Source organism: Dermacentor variabilis, chromosome 10 (assembly GCF_050947875.1).
Source record: "Dermacentor variabilis isolate Ectoservices chromosome 10, ASM5094787v1, whole genome shotgun sequence".
NCBI lineage: Eukaryota > Metazoa > Arthropoda > Arachnida > Ixodida > Ixodidae > Dermacentor > Dermacentor variabilis.
Genome location: NC_134577.1, coordinates 50,855,288 through 50,868,410, shown reverse-complemented (window position 1 = coordinate 50,868,410; position 13,123 = coordinate 50,855,288). Strand labels below are relative to the sequence as shown.

Sequence of the window (13,123 nt, the reverse complement as noted above, 5' to 3'; positions counted from 1 at the left end):
ATCCTGTCCGCCCAACGACAGGCGTCCTAACCAACTATATCAGTGCTGCGATGGGACAAATATCTGAACCGGTGTGGAGACTATGTGGAAAAATAGTTCACCACAGGGTCAGCAAAAAACAGAATTTTCTTGTAGTTAACAGGCATAAACGGAAACTGACGAGTACATTAGAAAATTCGTAATGCCAAAGTTTGAGGAGAAAATGAGTTTTATCTCGCAAGCCCTTGTTCGTATACTTTTGCACACGGGTGTACGCAGAATAGTACGCACATTTGTAATTACCCGTACGTACCTTATTTTCGCTAATAAAATATATGGGCAAAGACATTCTCATTCGCCCTCGTAATATAAATATAATCCTATGGGCAAAGACATTCTCATTCGCCCTCGTAATATAAATATAATCCTAACAGACAGCTAGCTTTGCTCGGGGAGACTCGATGTTTGTTAATCTTTTGTGCCAGTTCCCTTGCGCAGCACCGAGCGGACAACCAACCAGGTTTTATGGGACGAGCGCAATTTACTAATGCAGCTAAACCTCTCGATTCTCTCTAACGTCGCTGTATAATCTGTTTATCGGTTACGGCAAAAAGCAGCTATCAACACAGCTCACGGTGCGTGCACGGACATCCCGAATTCGGTGTTGTGGCTGACGTTGCTCTCCTTGGCGGCATCGAAGATGGGCTTCAGGTAGGCGTTGGCGAACGTGCCCATGAACGTGTCCTCCGGGCGCAGGAGCAGCGAGTCGTAGTAGATGATGTCGCACTCGCCGCCCAGGGGCAAGGGCAGTCCGGTGTGCAGGTAGCTCACCGTGCACACGGTAGTGTAGCGAGGTATGCCCGGACCTGTCGGACGAATGCCACGGAAGTTATGACCAGGAAGATGAGCGCGTGTCGACACGCGCGTATAGACGAAAGACAAACAAGAGCGGCGCCACTAGTTGGGAGTGCGTATGCTAGGCCTAGATACTGCACACGATACCTCGAAGAAATGCGCAGAACCGCAAAACTGGTGGAAAAGCAGAACGGAGGCGGATGAAGAGTTTTCCGGTTCGTTGCATTGTTGTTGTCGGCCTTATAGACTACTCATTTAGCAATGTTTGCGGGCACGAAACATTTATGTTGCCTCCATGCCGTGTTGGTACGTGTTATCGTTGTGCCTGAAGAAGAGACACACGCCATGTTTCAATCGAAGCGCGTGCTACGACTGCGGGCGACCTAGCGCGCCCACTTCCCTCGTTCAGAGCGTCAGCAGCACTGGCTTTTAGTGGCACTAGTTTTCAGAGGCATATATCGTAACAGCGCGGAAACGCGCTGTCCACATAATGCCCACATAAAGGAGAGAGAGTTGAACGTTGGTTAGGCAATTCTTTGTCGTTATGAACAGCGAAGGTGCGAACGGTGATGGTGCGTCTTGAACTCTCTTATGTCGAACGACTTCCCCGTTTAGCGCTAGTCTATATTAACCTGTTACATTGCTGCATGCTATTTGTATTATTTAGTAATGCTCCAACATGTATACTTTACGCATCTTATTTAAGAAGATGCTTAGATGTGTTCACCGTTTAATGTACTTAAAATTTTCATATGTACGCATTTCTCGTGTGTTAAATAGATGCATCTGATTACCTGCAATCCTCGGACACATCAGCTGAAACAAAGTCACCATCACCGACTATGTCCAGAACTTATGAATGGACGTACGCACGACCTATGTCCGAATTATTCTTCAGTAAACCCGAACTGATAAACTCAAACTAAGTCAGGCTGAAACAACCCCAAATCGGGAGGTGGAAGCTTTTCACGACCGCGTGCTTTAGAGTACAATAACAAGATATTACGCCAAAGCATGTTTTCAGGAGCTTCTGCGGACTCTGAAGAACCTCTGTAATGACCTGTTAGGAGTGCGGCAGCGCCGGCTTAGTAATGCGCGAGCACATTTCTTTGTTTTATAAATGCGTTGTGAACACGCACGCACGCACGCACGCACGCACGCACGCGCACACACACACACACACAAACAAACAAACAAACACACACACACACACACACACACACACACACACACATTGCAAGAAGTAACGCTCGAAATAACCCAAAAAGTAACGCTCACAGTTCTGTTGCCAGCTGGCACTGCTGGCAACAACACTGCCGGCGTTACTTCTTGTTCTATCAAAGTACGATGTTGAGCTAGTTTGTGCAGACTGACGATGTTTGGCACACAAAAGATTAGGTGAGAAAGAAACGAAGCGTACAGAAAGAGAGCCGTACCCTAGCCATATCCTTGTTTCTAAATTTGCGCTGTTTATTAAAAATTCCCCCAGTTCTCGACAGAGAACGTTAGATCTGCGTCGGCACACACACGCGTAATGAATGCACTCCATAGAAAGGATGAACCCACACCGTCGGGAATAGAATAGAGAATTTTAGCTAGTCCCATAACTGTTAACGTATGGTCGTTTTGCTATAGTTTTATGATTGTCCTATGACGAGAACACTCACACAAGCGCACGAATGTTTAAAACGCATTGTAGTTACAGTGCACGGCTCCGTTGGTCCCCTAATCCTCAAACTCTAAGGAGTTCACAGACAAGCTAAAGCTCCAGTAACTCTCCCTAACGGAGTCAAAAATAGTATCTGAAGTTACTCGAACAAAATGAGTTGTCAGGAGTACCTTTGGCTCGTACACTCTAGACGGCTCACTGCGCGTGGCACAGCAAACCAGCAGTGTCCCGGCTCAGCAGCATTAAGCCCTCGAAAGAGGCCCGGTAGTAGATGTAAAATCCTGTTGTTGCTAGTAAGTGTTATTCGGCCTCTTCCTCCCTATACGTCCTTTCTTTATTGCACAGTAATAATTTCCACACATTTAAGGGTGCTGGTTTGTCCCCATGGCTAACATTCTTACTCCTAATCAAAAAAGTTCGAGGCCACCTAAGCACGTCTTATGAGTTGTGAATGCGAAAGCGTTAGTGTTCAACTGAAAGTGGCTGAGCGGTCCTACGAGTTACGAACTCCTCGCGGGCTGCACTCCTAAGCAAAATTACACCCTTTTGCCACACAACAATAATCGTCATCTGTCTTGTCCGCATTTCTTTTCTTTAACGCGGCGAGCTCAGTACTTCCCAGTAACGAACGGCATGCGCGTTATCAGCATGACATGGCATTCCCGACAGGAAAGTAGCGGGAGCGGCGTTTTCGAGAGAGAAAACGCAAGCAAGGCAGATGACAATTATTGTTGTGTGGCAGACACCCCACAGGATGTAACTACACCCCAAAGGCTGTAACTTTGCCTAAGAGTGTAGCTTGACATGTTTTGATTTGGTTTTACAGAGGTGCGGTTAGAACGCAGGCGAGAGCTTACGCGGACGAGAAACGCGCGGATAACACAGAGTTCCGAGAGCGAAAGCGAGTGTGACGTGGCGTCGTGGCGATGTCCTCTCCCCTCACGCAACACCTGGCGCGCTAACACACGGCAAGCGTTCCTTTTCGCCCTCTCCGCTCCGTCGAGGCGCACTCGTGGCCTGGCGTCCCAGCCAATGGGAATTTAGGTGCCGTTTAGCTTGTCCAGACGACAGACGCCGATTTTTTCGCTCAGGGGGCCGTTCGACGCTTTCGCATCAAAATCGTTGCACATGACAGCAAGCTCAAAATACAAACAGTGAGCGACACCTACGCCACTTGAAAACTGTATGTCAATTCTCACCACCTGGTGCACATCAAAATTTCTGGCGCGGCATTTTGACAGTGATAGCTACCAAAGTGTATTTCATGCAGTTTATTTGTGTGGTATTTCTGAGATGGCCTTACATTATCGCGCGTACACACTATGGAATATTTTTCAAGAATCCTGCAGCTAAACGAAGGAGAGGAAATTGAACAAAGAAGAAAGTAAAACGCAAGATAAATTGGAAGCTTTACCAAAATAATGAAGTAGACTAATAAACTACAGAGAGGTTTTTTTCTCCTTAACAGGAAAACGTGTCGATAGCCAGATATTGTCCTTGTGTCACGGCGGAATTAGCAGGTCACCATTCGTACGTTTCTGTGGTGAAATCCCAATGCAGAGGCCCCGAAGAAGAGTAATATTTTTAAAAAAGAATACCAAATTGTTGGAATTAAATTTCGAAATACTTTCTTGTGTGGCTTGCAAATCGACGGCAGGTTTACGACAAAGTATCAAGGGCTTCAGCTTCTTCGCATATATGAGATATAAGGGACGGAGTCCTTATATCTCACAAGGGACCTTGCCTTTGCATAGATAAAATTTTTGTGATGGAAATTTTCAATTTAAGTGTGAGAGAGCATTGTCTAATGGGAAAAGCAAATTGTTACGGTATGTTGTTGGAATAGTCAGTTTTTCAGACTTACGTTCCGACGTGGTCATTGCGCCAGGCGTCGTCGTCGGCGTTGGTGACGCCGGCGATGGCGTTGTCGTCCTCGGTTGTGGCCTTGTCGTCTTCGGAGGCGTCATCGTCTTGGGTGGCGTTGTCACTGGCGGAAGCTTGGTCGTCTTGGGTGGCGGAGGTAGCGGCACAGGCTTCGTAATCTTGGGTGGCGGTGGTGGCGGTGGAGGCTTGGTCGTCTTGGGTGACGGAGGTGGTGGCAGAGGCTTCGTAATCTTGGGTGGCGGTGGTGCCGGCGGAGGCTTGGTCGTCTTGGGTGACGGTGGCGGCACCGGCTTCGTAATCTTGCGTGGCGGTGGTGGCGGTGGAGGCTTGGTCGTCTTTGGTGACGGAGGTGGCGGTAGAGGCTTCGTCACCTTTGGTGGCGGTTGTGACGGCCGAGGCTTGGTCGTCTTGGGTAACGGTCGTGGCGGCACAGGCTTCGTCGTCTTCGGTGGCAGTGGTGGTGGTGGCATAGGTTTCGTCACCCCTGGTGGCGGTTGTGGAGGCAGAGGCTTGGTCGTCATGGGTGACGGTCGTGGCGGCACAGGCTTCATCGTCTTGGGTGGCAGTGGTGGCGGTTGTGGCGGCCGAGGCTTGGTCGTCTTGATTGACGGTCGTGGCGGCACAGGCTTCGTCGTCTTGGGTGGCAGTGGTGGCGGCAGAGGCTTCGTCATCTTGGGTGGAGATGCTGGCGGCGGAGCTTTCGTCACCTTGGGTGGCGGTTGGTGCGGCGGAGCTTTCGTCACCTTGGGTGGATATCCTGGCGGCAGAGGCTTCGTCACCTTGGGTGAAGGTTGGAGCGACGGAGCTTCCGTCACCTTGGGTGGCGGTCCTGGCGGCGGAGCTTTCGTCACCTTGGGTGGATATCCTGGCGGCAGAGGCTTCGTCACGTTGGGTGGCGGTCCTGGCGGCGGAGCTTCCGTCACCTTGGGTGGCGGTCCTGGCGGCGGAGCTTTCGTCACCTTGGGTGGATATCCTGGCGGCAGAGGCTTCGTCACCTTGGGTGGCGGTCCTGGCGGCGGAGCTTTCGTCACCTTGGGTGGCGGTTGGTGCGGCGGAGCTTTCGTCACCTTGGGTCGATATCCTGGCGGCAGAGGCTTCGTCACCTTGGGTGGCGGTCCTGACGGCGGAGCTTTCGTCACCTTGGGTGGCGGTTGGTGCGGCGGAGCTTTCGTCACCTTGGGTGGATATCCTGGCGGCAGAGGCTTCGTCACCTTGGGTGGCGGTCCTGACGGCGGAGCTTTCGTCACCTTGGGTGGCGGTTGGTGCGGCGGAGCTTTCGTCACCTTGGGTGGATATCCTGGCGGCAGAGGCTTAGTCGCCTTGGGTGGCGGTCCTGGCGGCGGAGCTTTCGTCACCTTGGGTGGCGGTTGGTGCGGCGAAGCTTTCGTAACCTTGGGTGGATATCCTGGCGGCAGAGACTTCGTCACCTTGGGTGGCGGTCCTGGCAGCGGAGCTTTCGTCATCTTGGGTGGCGGTCCTGGCGGCGGAGCTTTCGTCATCTTGGGTGGCGGTCCTGGCGGCGGAGCTTTCGTCACCTTGGGTCGAGACCCTGGCGGAAGGGGCTTCGTCAACTTGGGTGGCGGTCGGGGCGGCGGAGCTTTTGTCACCTTGGGTGGCGGTTGGTGCGGCGGAGCTTTCGTCATCATGGGTGGATGTCCTGGCGGCAGAGGCGGAGGCTGCAGCGTCGCTGTAGCTTTTGTTGTCGTAGTCGCCCGATTTGGTGCTGTGGTCATCCCATTATAAATATGGGTCTTCTGATGGGCATTCGTTGCCTGTGGGGCCGATTGCGTCACAATGGGCGTTGTCCACGAATCGACCGCGCTAATGATAGACTTTGGTATCGTACGAGCCGTCGGTGGCGTATTGGCACGAGGCGGAGTTGTAGCCGCGCTCCGCCTAGCAGTGGTCTGCATTGCAGAAAGAAAACATTTTTTTAGGATTTCTGTATTATTGGACAACATGGACGAATGATAAATTAAAAAAATTGTTTAGCCTTTTTCGTTTGGGAATGTTATAGCGACAGCAATTATATGGACACCCCAGTCACAGTTTCGCCGTCGCCGTCATGTTCCGTATGATTTCCAAGTACGACAACATCGTGACCCCTCAGCGTATGCTGTGGGTGCGAGTGGAAGCGTGAGAAGGTGAGCCGAGGATGGTGGCTCGATTTCGCGCGCGTTGAGGAGAAAGGCGGGCAGCAAGGGTGTCGTCTTCCCATTGCACGCAAGGTACAGGAAAGGGGTTTACTCCGGCGGCGGCTGCGTATGACGCGGCTGAGCGAGGCCGTGCGGGTCCTATCTCGACAGCGATCTATTACGGGTACAGAGTCTAGGAAGGCCGAGGGCTGATAGCTTCGTGTGCACTGTGTTCTCGAACCACTTAGTTCGCATTGAAGCGTGAGGAAGCACGTAGGTCTAGTCGCTCGCTGCTTCTGCCACTCTTCTTCACGCCAGCGTTTTGACAGCGAGTGTCCGAGCGATATTTGTTTGTTTCCCTGTGCGCGCGTGACACCATGCTAGCTATTTTAGCTAGTAAGCGAATGTTTAGAAGTTCATACGGACGATAAATCTATCCTCACTTCGTATCCCTGTCTATTAATTTGCTTTCGCAATCGATGCTCTTTTTTCTAACGAAGGGTAAACTTAATAGCACATGAATCTGATCGACAAAACACGGGGGAAAATAACACGTTTTTTTTTACAACGAATCGAGTGGTCGCATACCGAAGTTTTTTGAGCAAGGCTTCGGCAACTGAAGTTTGCACACACAAATGATTTCCAGCGCATCGCCGACCAAGCGACGGAATTTTTTTTCGGCTCAATAATTACCAGTGCCACGATCTGGCGTCATGAAGAGAAAAACCTGCAATAATGAAGCTTTCAGTGCACGCGCCTGAAGACATCCCCGTGCCTACTGATATCACCTGTGCCCTCAGTCTCGGCCCCAAGTTTACAGTGGAACCAAGGAAATGCGACTCCCCCCCCCCCAGCTTCTCGTACTGGTGCGACAAGTGTCAAGCCACGTCCATGAAGAGGGGAAGCAGCCATACATTTCTGAAGGAGTTGACGCCATTTGACACCTGTACTCACGTACGGGGCAGAAACCTGGAGGCTTAAAAAAACGTTTCTACTTAAATTGAGGACGACGCAACGAGCTATGGAAAGAAGAATGATGGGTGTAACCTTAAGGGATAAGAAAAGAGCAGAATGGGCGAGGGAAAAAACGTGAGTTAATGACATCTTAGTCGAAATAAAGAAAAACAAATGGGCATGGGCAGGACATGTAATGAGGAGGGAAGATCACCGATGGTCATAAAGGGTTACGGACTGGATTCCAAGGGAAGGGAAGCGTAGCAGGGGCCGGCAGAAAGTTAGGTTGGCGGATGAGATTAAGAAGTTTGCAGGGACGACATGGTTGCAATTTGTACATGACCGGGGTAGTTGGAGAAGTGTGGGAGAGGTCTTTGCCCTGCAGAAGGCTTAACCAGGCTGCTGCTGCTGCTACTACTGCTGCTGATGATGATAATGTTGGCGCCATTTCCCGCAGCAAGCCAGCAAGCTCCCGGATGCCCAGTAAAGTGGGTTCAAACCTCCTCAAGAGCATTTCCTGGCACTGCTACCTGCCGACAAGGAAGGCGGGACCGCCATCTTTTCCTTGGATCTGTTTGGGACAAAATCTCGTGAAGGTGTAAGCTCTGTCTTCATCTCCCAAGATAATTACTGTCCGTATTTCTAAAGTTGGAAGCAAAAAAAGAAGCTCTGAAAAAAGTTAAACCTTTCCAGCGTTTTAAGCGGTATCACCAACCGCAAACAAGATGTTCTGAGTGTGCTTTTTAGTGCAAAGACACCTAAACTGGTCGTGCCTTTCCGAGTGATTGTTTCTGAGCGGGAAACGTGGCAGAAGTCCACTGCAGTGTTCCTACAAGGCCATCTTAAACAGCTGACAATTGGCGACCCTTTTATCGTTAGAAGTTCAGAGGAAGTGCTGAATTTTATTGTACACTGGGCTGAAAAAAGTGTTCATGGCTTTTCGATTGATGTAAAAAAACCTGTACTTCTATATTCATCATGGCCAACTGTTAATCGCGGTCGAAAAGTGCATTGACTTGTACGGGTGTGCGTGCTTTGAAAGTGTGTCTGGTGTGCCTGTGAAGAGCTTTTCAGAACTTTTATCATCTCAAGATAACCTACATTGTATGGGAACGCAAATATTTCATTCAAAGAGATGGTATTTCCATTGGCTCTTCCATTGCCCTCATACTAAGTGGCATTTTTTTCGCAAAATATGAAAGGGCTGTGGCCGAACGACTCGACAGCTCTAAGTTAAAAAAAATGTTTTTAGATTTGTTGACGACTACCTCGTTCTTTTAGAGCGCAGCTCTTAGACGCCCGTTCCTGCGTTTAGCGTCGACGTTCCCGGCGTAAACAAGCGAACAAGCGCAGCGAATGAAAGAGCGAACACGGAGCGCTGCGGGGGGCTGAAAAAAGCGGAAAGAGCGAAGAGAGCGCGTGGAGCAAAGCGGGGAAGGAGGGTGCAGCGGTAGCAATAGGTGGAAAGCGGGGAAGGTTAAAACCCCTTAAACTTCGTAAAGTCGCGGCACGCTTTGAAGAATGCCGCCTCCTCCTTGCGCGCTCTCGCCGAGGCGGACGCCACGTCGCTATTGGCCTAATAGCGTCACGTGGCCCCTCGCGTCGTGCATCGGCTCCATTTTTGCTCGAGAAGCGTCTACGGAGTGGCGAGGAGCGCATGTTGGCGCCGTTGCTACGCTCGAGCAGTGTAGGCGGCGCCACGGTCGAGGGGGGAGCGTGAAAGAGAGGAGAAACGAGGAGTGAAGGCGGAGGAGGAGAGTGTCGCTACTTTACGAAGTTTAAGGGGATTTAGGGAAGGTGGGTATGGCGAAAGCGCTAGCAGAAAAGCTCAGTGCCGCGCAAGCGTAGTGTCTGCGGCAACGACCACTACGAGATGGCGCCAGAGCAGTGCGCCGTCGTCTGTTCACCGCCAATCAAATCTGCTGATAACAAATTCCATGCAATAATATCGCTCTTGGGAAAAACGAGTGCCTAAAAAGATCGGTCCTGGTGTCGTATGGCCGAACTTAATGTTCGTGGTCCAAACGGGAGGACTGACAGTGCGCTGGCTGAACAAAATCTGAAGCATTATAATTTTCGTTTCTTTGTTATAACTTGAGTAAAATAGCTTCAGCCTTAGATTACGCCCTCGACCCTGTGAAAATTGTCATTTAAGGTATCTCTTCATGTCTCTGGTGCTTTCAAATCGATCATACTTCTCCAGAACAAATCTACGTATCTGCACACGTATCTGAATTTCCACACACTGCAGCTGCCTGTAGTTTCACCTCACACACACTATTTTGCACATTTACATACTGTACTTGCATCTCACACTTACGGGTCTCTATCGGCCCTCACTGTGCAGCCGCCTACCGTTGCATCTCGCACACGCGGTTCTGTATCTGCACACATTGCAGTTCCCTGCAGTCGCATCTCACACACGGAACTCAATGTGTACACACTGCAGTTGCATATCCCCTTAAAACAGCAAATACATACATACATACATACATACATACATACATACATACATACATACATACATACATACATACATACATACATACATACATACATACATACATACATACATACATACATACATACATACATACATACATACATACAACACATACAAATCTCTATTCGCACAATGGGCAACTGCGTACCGCTTCATCTCACACGCAGGGATCTGCATCCGCACATACCATAGTTGCATCTCACCCATACGGATCTGCAATGCAAACACTGTGAAGCTCCGCACCGTTGCATCTCACACACACGGATCTGCAGTTGCATCTGCAAACACTGTGTAGTTGCGTACAATTGTATCTCACACACAGATCTCAATCTGTACGCACTGTAGTTGCCTGAAGTTGCGTCTCACAGACACGGATCAATATGCGCACACTGCAGTTGGCTGCATTTGTATCTGCATCTGGAAACACTGTGCAGTTTGTTTAATTATTTATTTAATTAGTTTATTTATTCTCAAGGTCGAGACATTACAGAGAGGAGTAGGTAAAACAGACAAAAATATATAACAGGATAATACAATTGTACAATGATTCCGGTGAAGGCAGTTTTGAAGGCATTTGTAACAAATATGTGACTGAGCAACGGCGGCGGGAATGTGGTTCCAGTCGGAGCCTGTGGCGGGAACAAATGAGTTTAAGTTGAAATTGTTGCGGATGAGGTACACCATCTTCGTAACGGTGGGCCATGCGTTGGGAAATATACACGGGTTGTGAAAAAAAGTGATTCTCGTAGGACAGGGTTGCATTGACAAATTTCGTGGAAATGACAGAGACGGGAAATTTTCCGGCGATGTGACAGGTCAAGCAAACTGACATGATTTCATTAGGGCAACACTAGCTGTTCGTGAATAGTTCGATACAATAAAGCGTACAGAGCGATTTTGGATTACTTCGATAGAACGGACGAGGGAATTAACATGGGGATCCCAAATAGAAGACGCATATACCAATTTAGGACGCACTAATGTTTTATAAAGTAGGAGTTTTAGACTGCTAGGGGCAATCGAGAAATTATGCCTTAAGTAGCCAAGTGATCGATTTGCGCTATTGATATAGTGGTTTATGTGTACTTGCAATGAAAGGTTCTCGGTAATGTGGATGCCTAGGTATTTGTACGAGGAAACTTGAGACAACCGCGGAGCGTTGTTAAGAGGATAACTACAAGGTGGAAAATTACTAGAATTCCGGGAAATTCTCATTACTTTGCATTTGGTTACATTCCGCTTCATCAGCCAAGTATTGCACCATGCAGAAACCCTGTTTAGTTCTGCCTGAAGGATGGCACTATCAGTGGTTGTTAATCTTTCGCGGAAAATTACGCGATCATCAGCAAGCAACATTACGGTGGAGAAAACCTTATTGGGTATAGGTCATGTATATGAGGACGGGTAAAGGGCACAGAACTGATCCTTGAGGGACGTCGGATGTTACAGGAGCTGTTAGAGTTATAGCCGCTAACTGACACGAAATGCGTGCAAGAGGACAAGCGGCATTCAATCCATTGAGTGGGCATGGGAATGCGGCACCGATGGCATCCTCGAACTGCTTTTGCCTATTTGTGCAGTTGGCCTGCGTCATCTGCTCGTGCTCATCCGTTGAACGCCGGTAAGCACGAGCAGGTGACGCAGGCCAACTGCACAGTAAAATTGCATACCATTGAATCTCACACACACTAGTCTCAATATGCACACACTGCAGTTGTGTGCAGTCGCATCTCACACACGCGAATCTGAGTCTGTACACACTGCGAGTTTCCTGCAGTCACATGTTACGCCTATGAATCTGCATCTGCAAGCACTGTGCACTTCGTTGGATCTCACACACACGGATCTGAATCTTTACATACTGCATTTTCCAGCAGTTGCATCCCGCACACGCAGATCTTAATCTGCACACATTGCAGTTGCCTACAATTGACTCCCACACATGCGGATCTGCATGTGCACACACTTTGTGCTTGCGTACCGTTGCATCACACACACACACACACACACACACACACACACACACACACACACACACACACACACACACACACATACACACACACACACACACACACGGATCAGCATATGCACGCATTCTGCAGCTGCTTGCAGTTCTATGTCACATTAGATCTCACACACACGCAGATATGCATTTTCAAACTACCACGGCCTGAAGTTACATCACACGCACGCACGGAACTGCATCTGAAAATAGTGCAGTTATGCGTAGTTGCACCTTACACCGCCGCTAACACACACGGATTAGCATCTGCATACAATGTGCACTTGCGTACTGTTACATCTCACAGGTCGCGGGATCGAATCCCGGCCACGGCGGCCGCATTTCGATGGGGGCGAAATGCGAAAACACCCGTGTGCTTAGATTTAGGTGCACGTTAAAGAACCCCAGGTGGTCAAAATTTCCGAAGTCCTCCACTACGGCGTGCCTCATAATCAGAAAGTGGTTTTGGCACGTAAAACCCCAAATATTCTTATATATGTTACATCTCACACTCCATCTTGCGCACGCAGAGTTCGCGAGACGCACTATAAAACTGCATATTTTGCACTCCGAGATTTCCGATGGCATGGTCACTAACGCCTGTTACGAGCGATATAAGCTCACCAGTGCGGTGGTCTTTGGAGCAACTGGGCCGTCTGTTGAAAACTCTATTGTATTGTAGACCACATCGTCGCCGTTGTCGTCCCCCTCATCTGCAAGCGCGTGCCAGGGTAGGACGTATAAGTCATTCACAGCGCGTAAAAACGTACAGCGCTATAGGACGCTGGACTATAACGTGCGTCATTCAGTCTCGCCGTATTCGTAATTACTCCTCTACTCGAAAGCGCGCTAAAAAGGAAATCAGGAATGTTCAGCCGCCGTGTTCAAAAACGAGCATTCTCACGCAGCTCGTTTGAAACCCTCTCGAAACAGAGTTGGGCACAGCGACGTCATTTGGCTAAAGAAGAGACTGCCAAATAGGTTTTCTTTTTTTTTCTTTTTTTTTACAATAGGTGATCAGCTGATGTACAGAATATGGCAGTCACGACATTTTCCCAGATAGTGATCTCGCTTCCGGCATCAGTAGTATGCGGAACCATAGCCTACGAGATCGGCTTCAACTCTGAGGAAGCTGTCTC

General features: G+C 49.3%; 1 protein-coding gene across 1 annotated transcript in view; it reads right to left on the bottom strand.

Moving 5' to 3' along the window:
- LOC142560529 (uncharacterized) overlaps positions 1-12,737 on the bottom strand; it is a 30,269-nt gene extending 17,532 nt beyond the window's left edge. The window contains exons 1-3 of the mRNA XM_075672700.1: positions 12,609-12,737; positions 4,368-6,294; positions 614-845 (exon numbers count right to left, since the gene is read on the bottom strand). Coding sequence (XP_075528815.1) covers positions 614-845; positions 4,368-6,120 — 1,985 coding nt within the window. The 5' untranslated portion in view covers positions 6,121-6,294; positions 12,609-12,737. The remainder of the gene's footprint in view (positions 1-613; positions 846-4,367; positions 6,295-12,608) is intronic.
- Between the last annotated feature and the right edge of the window lie 386 nt (positions 12,738-13,123).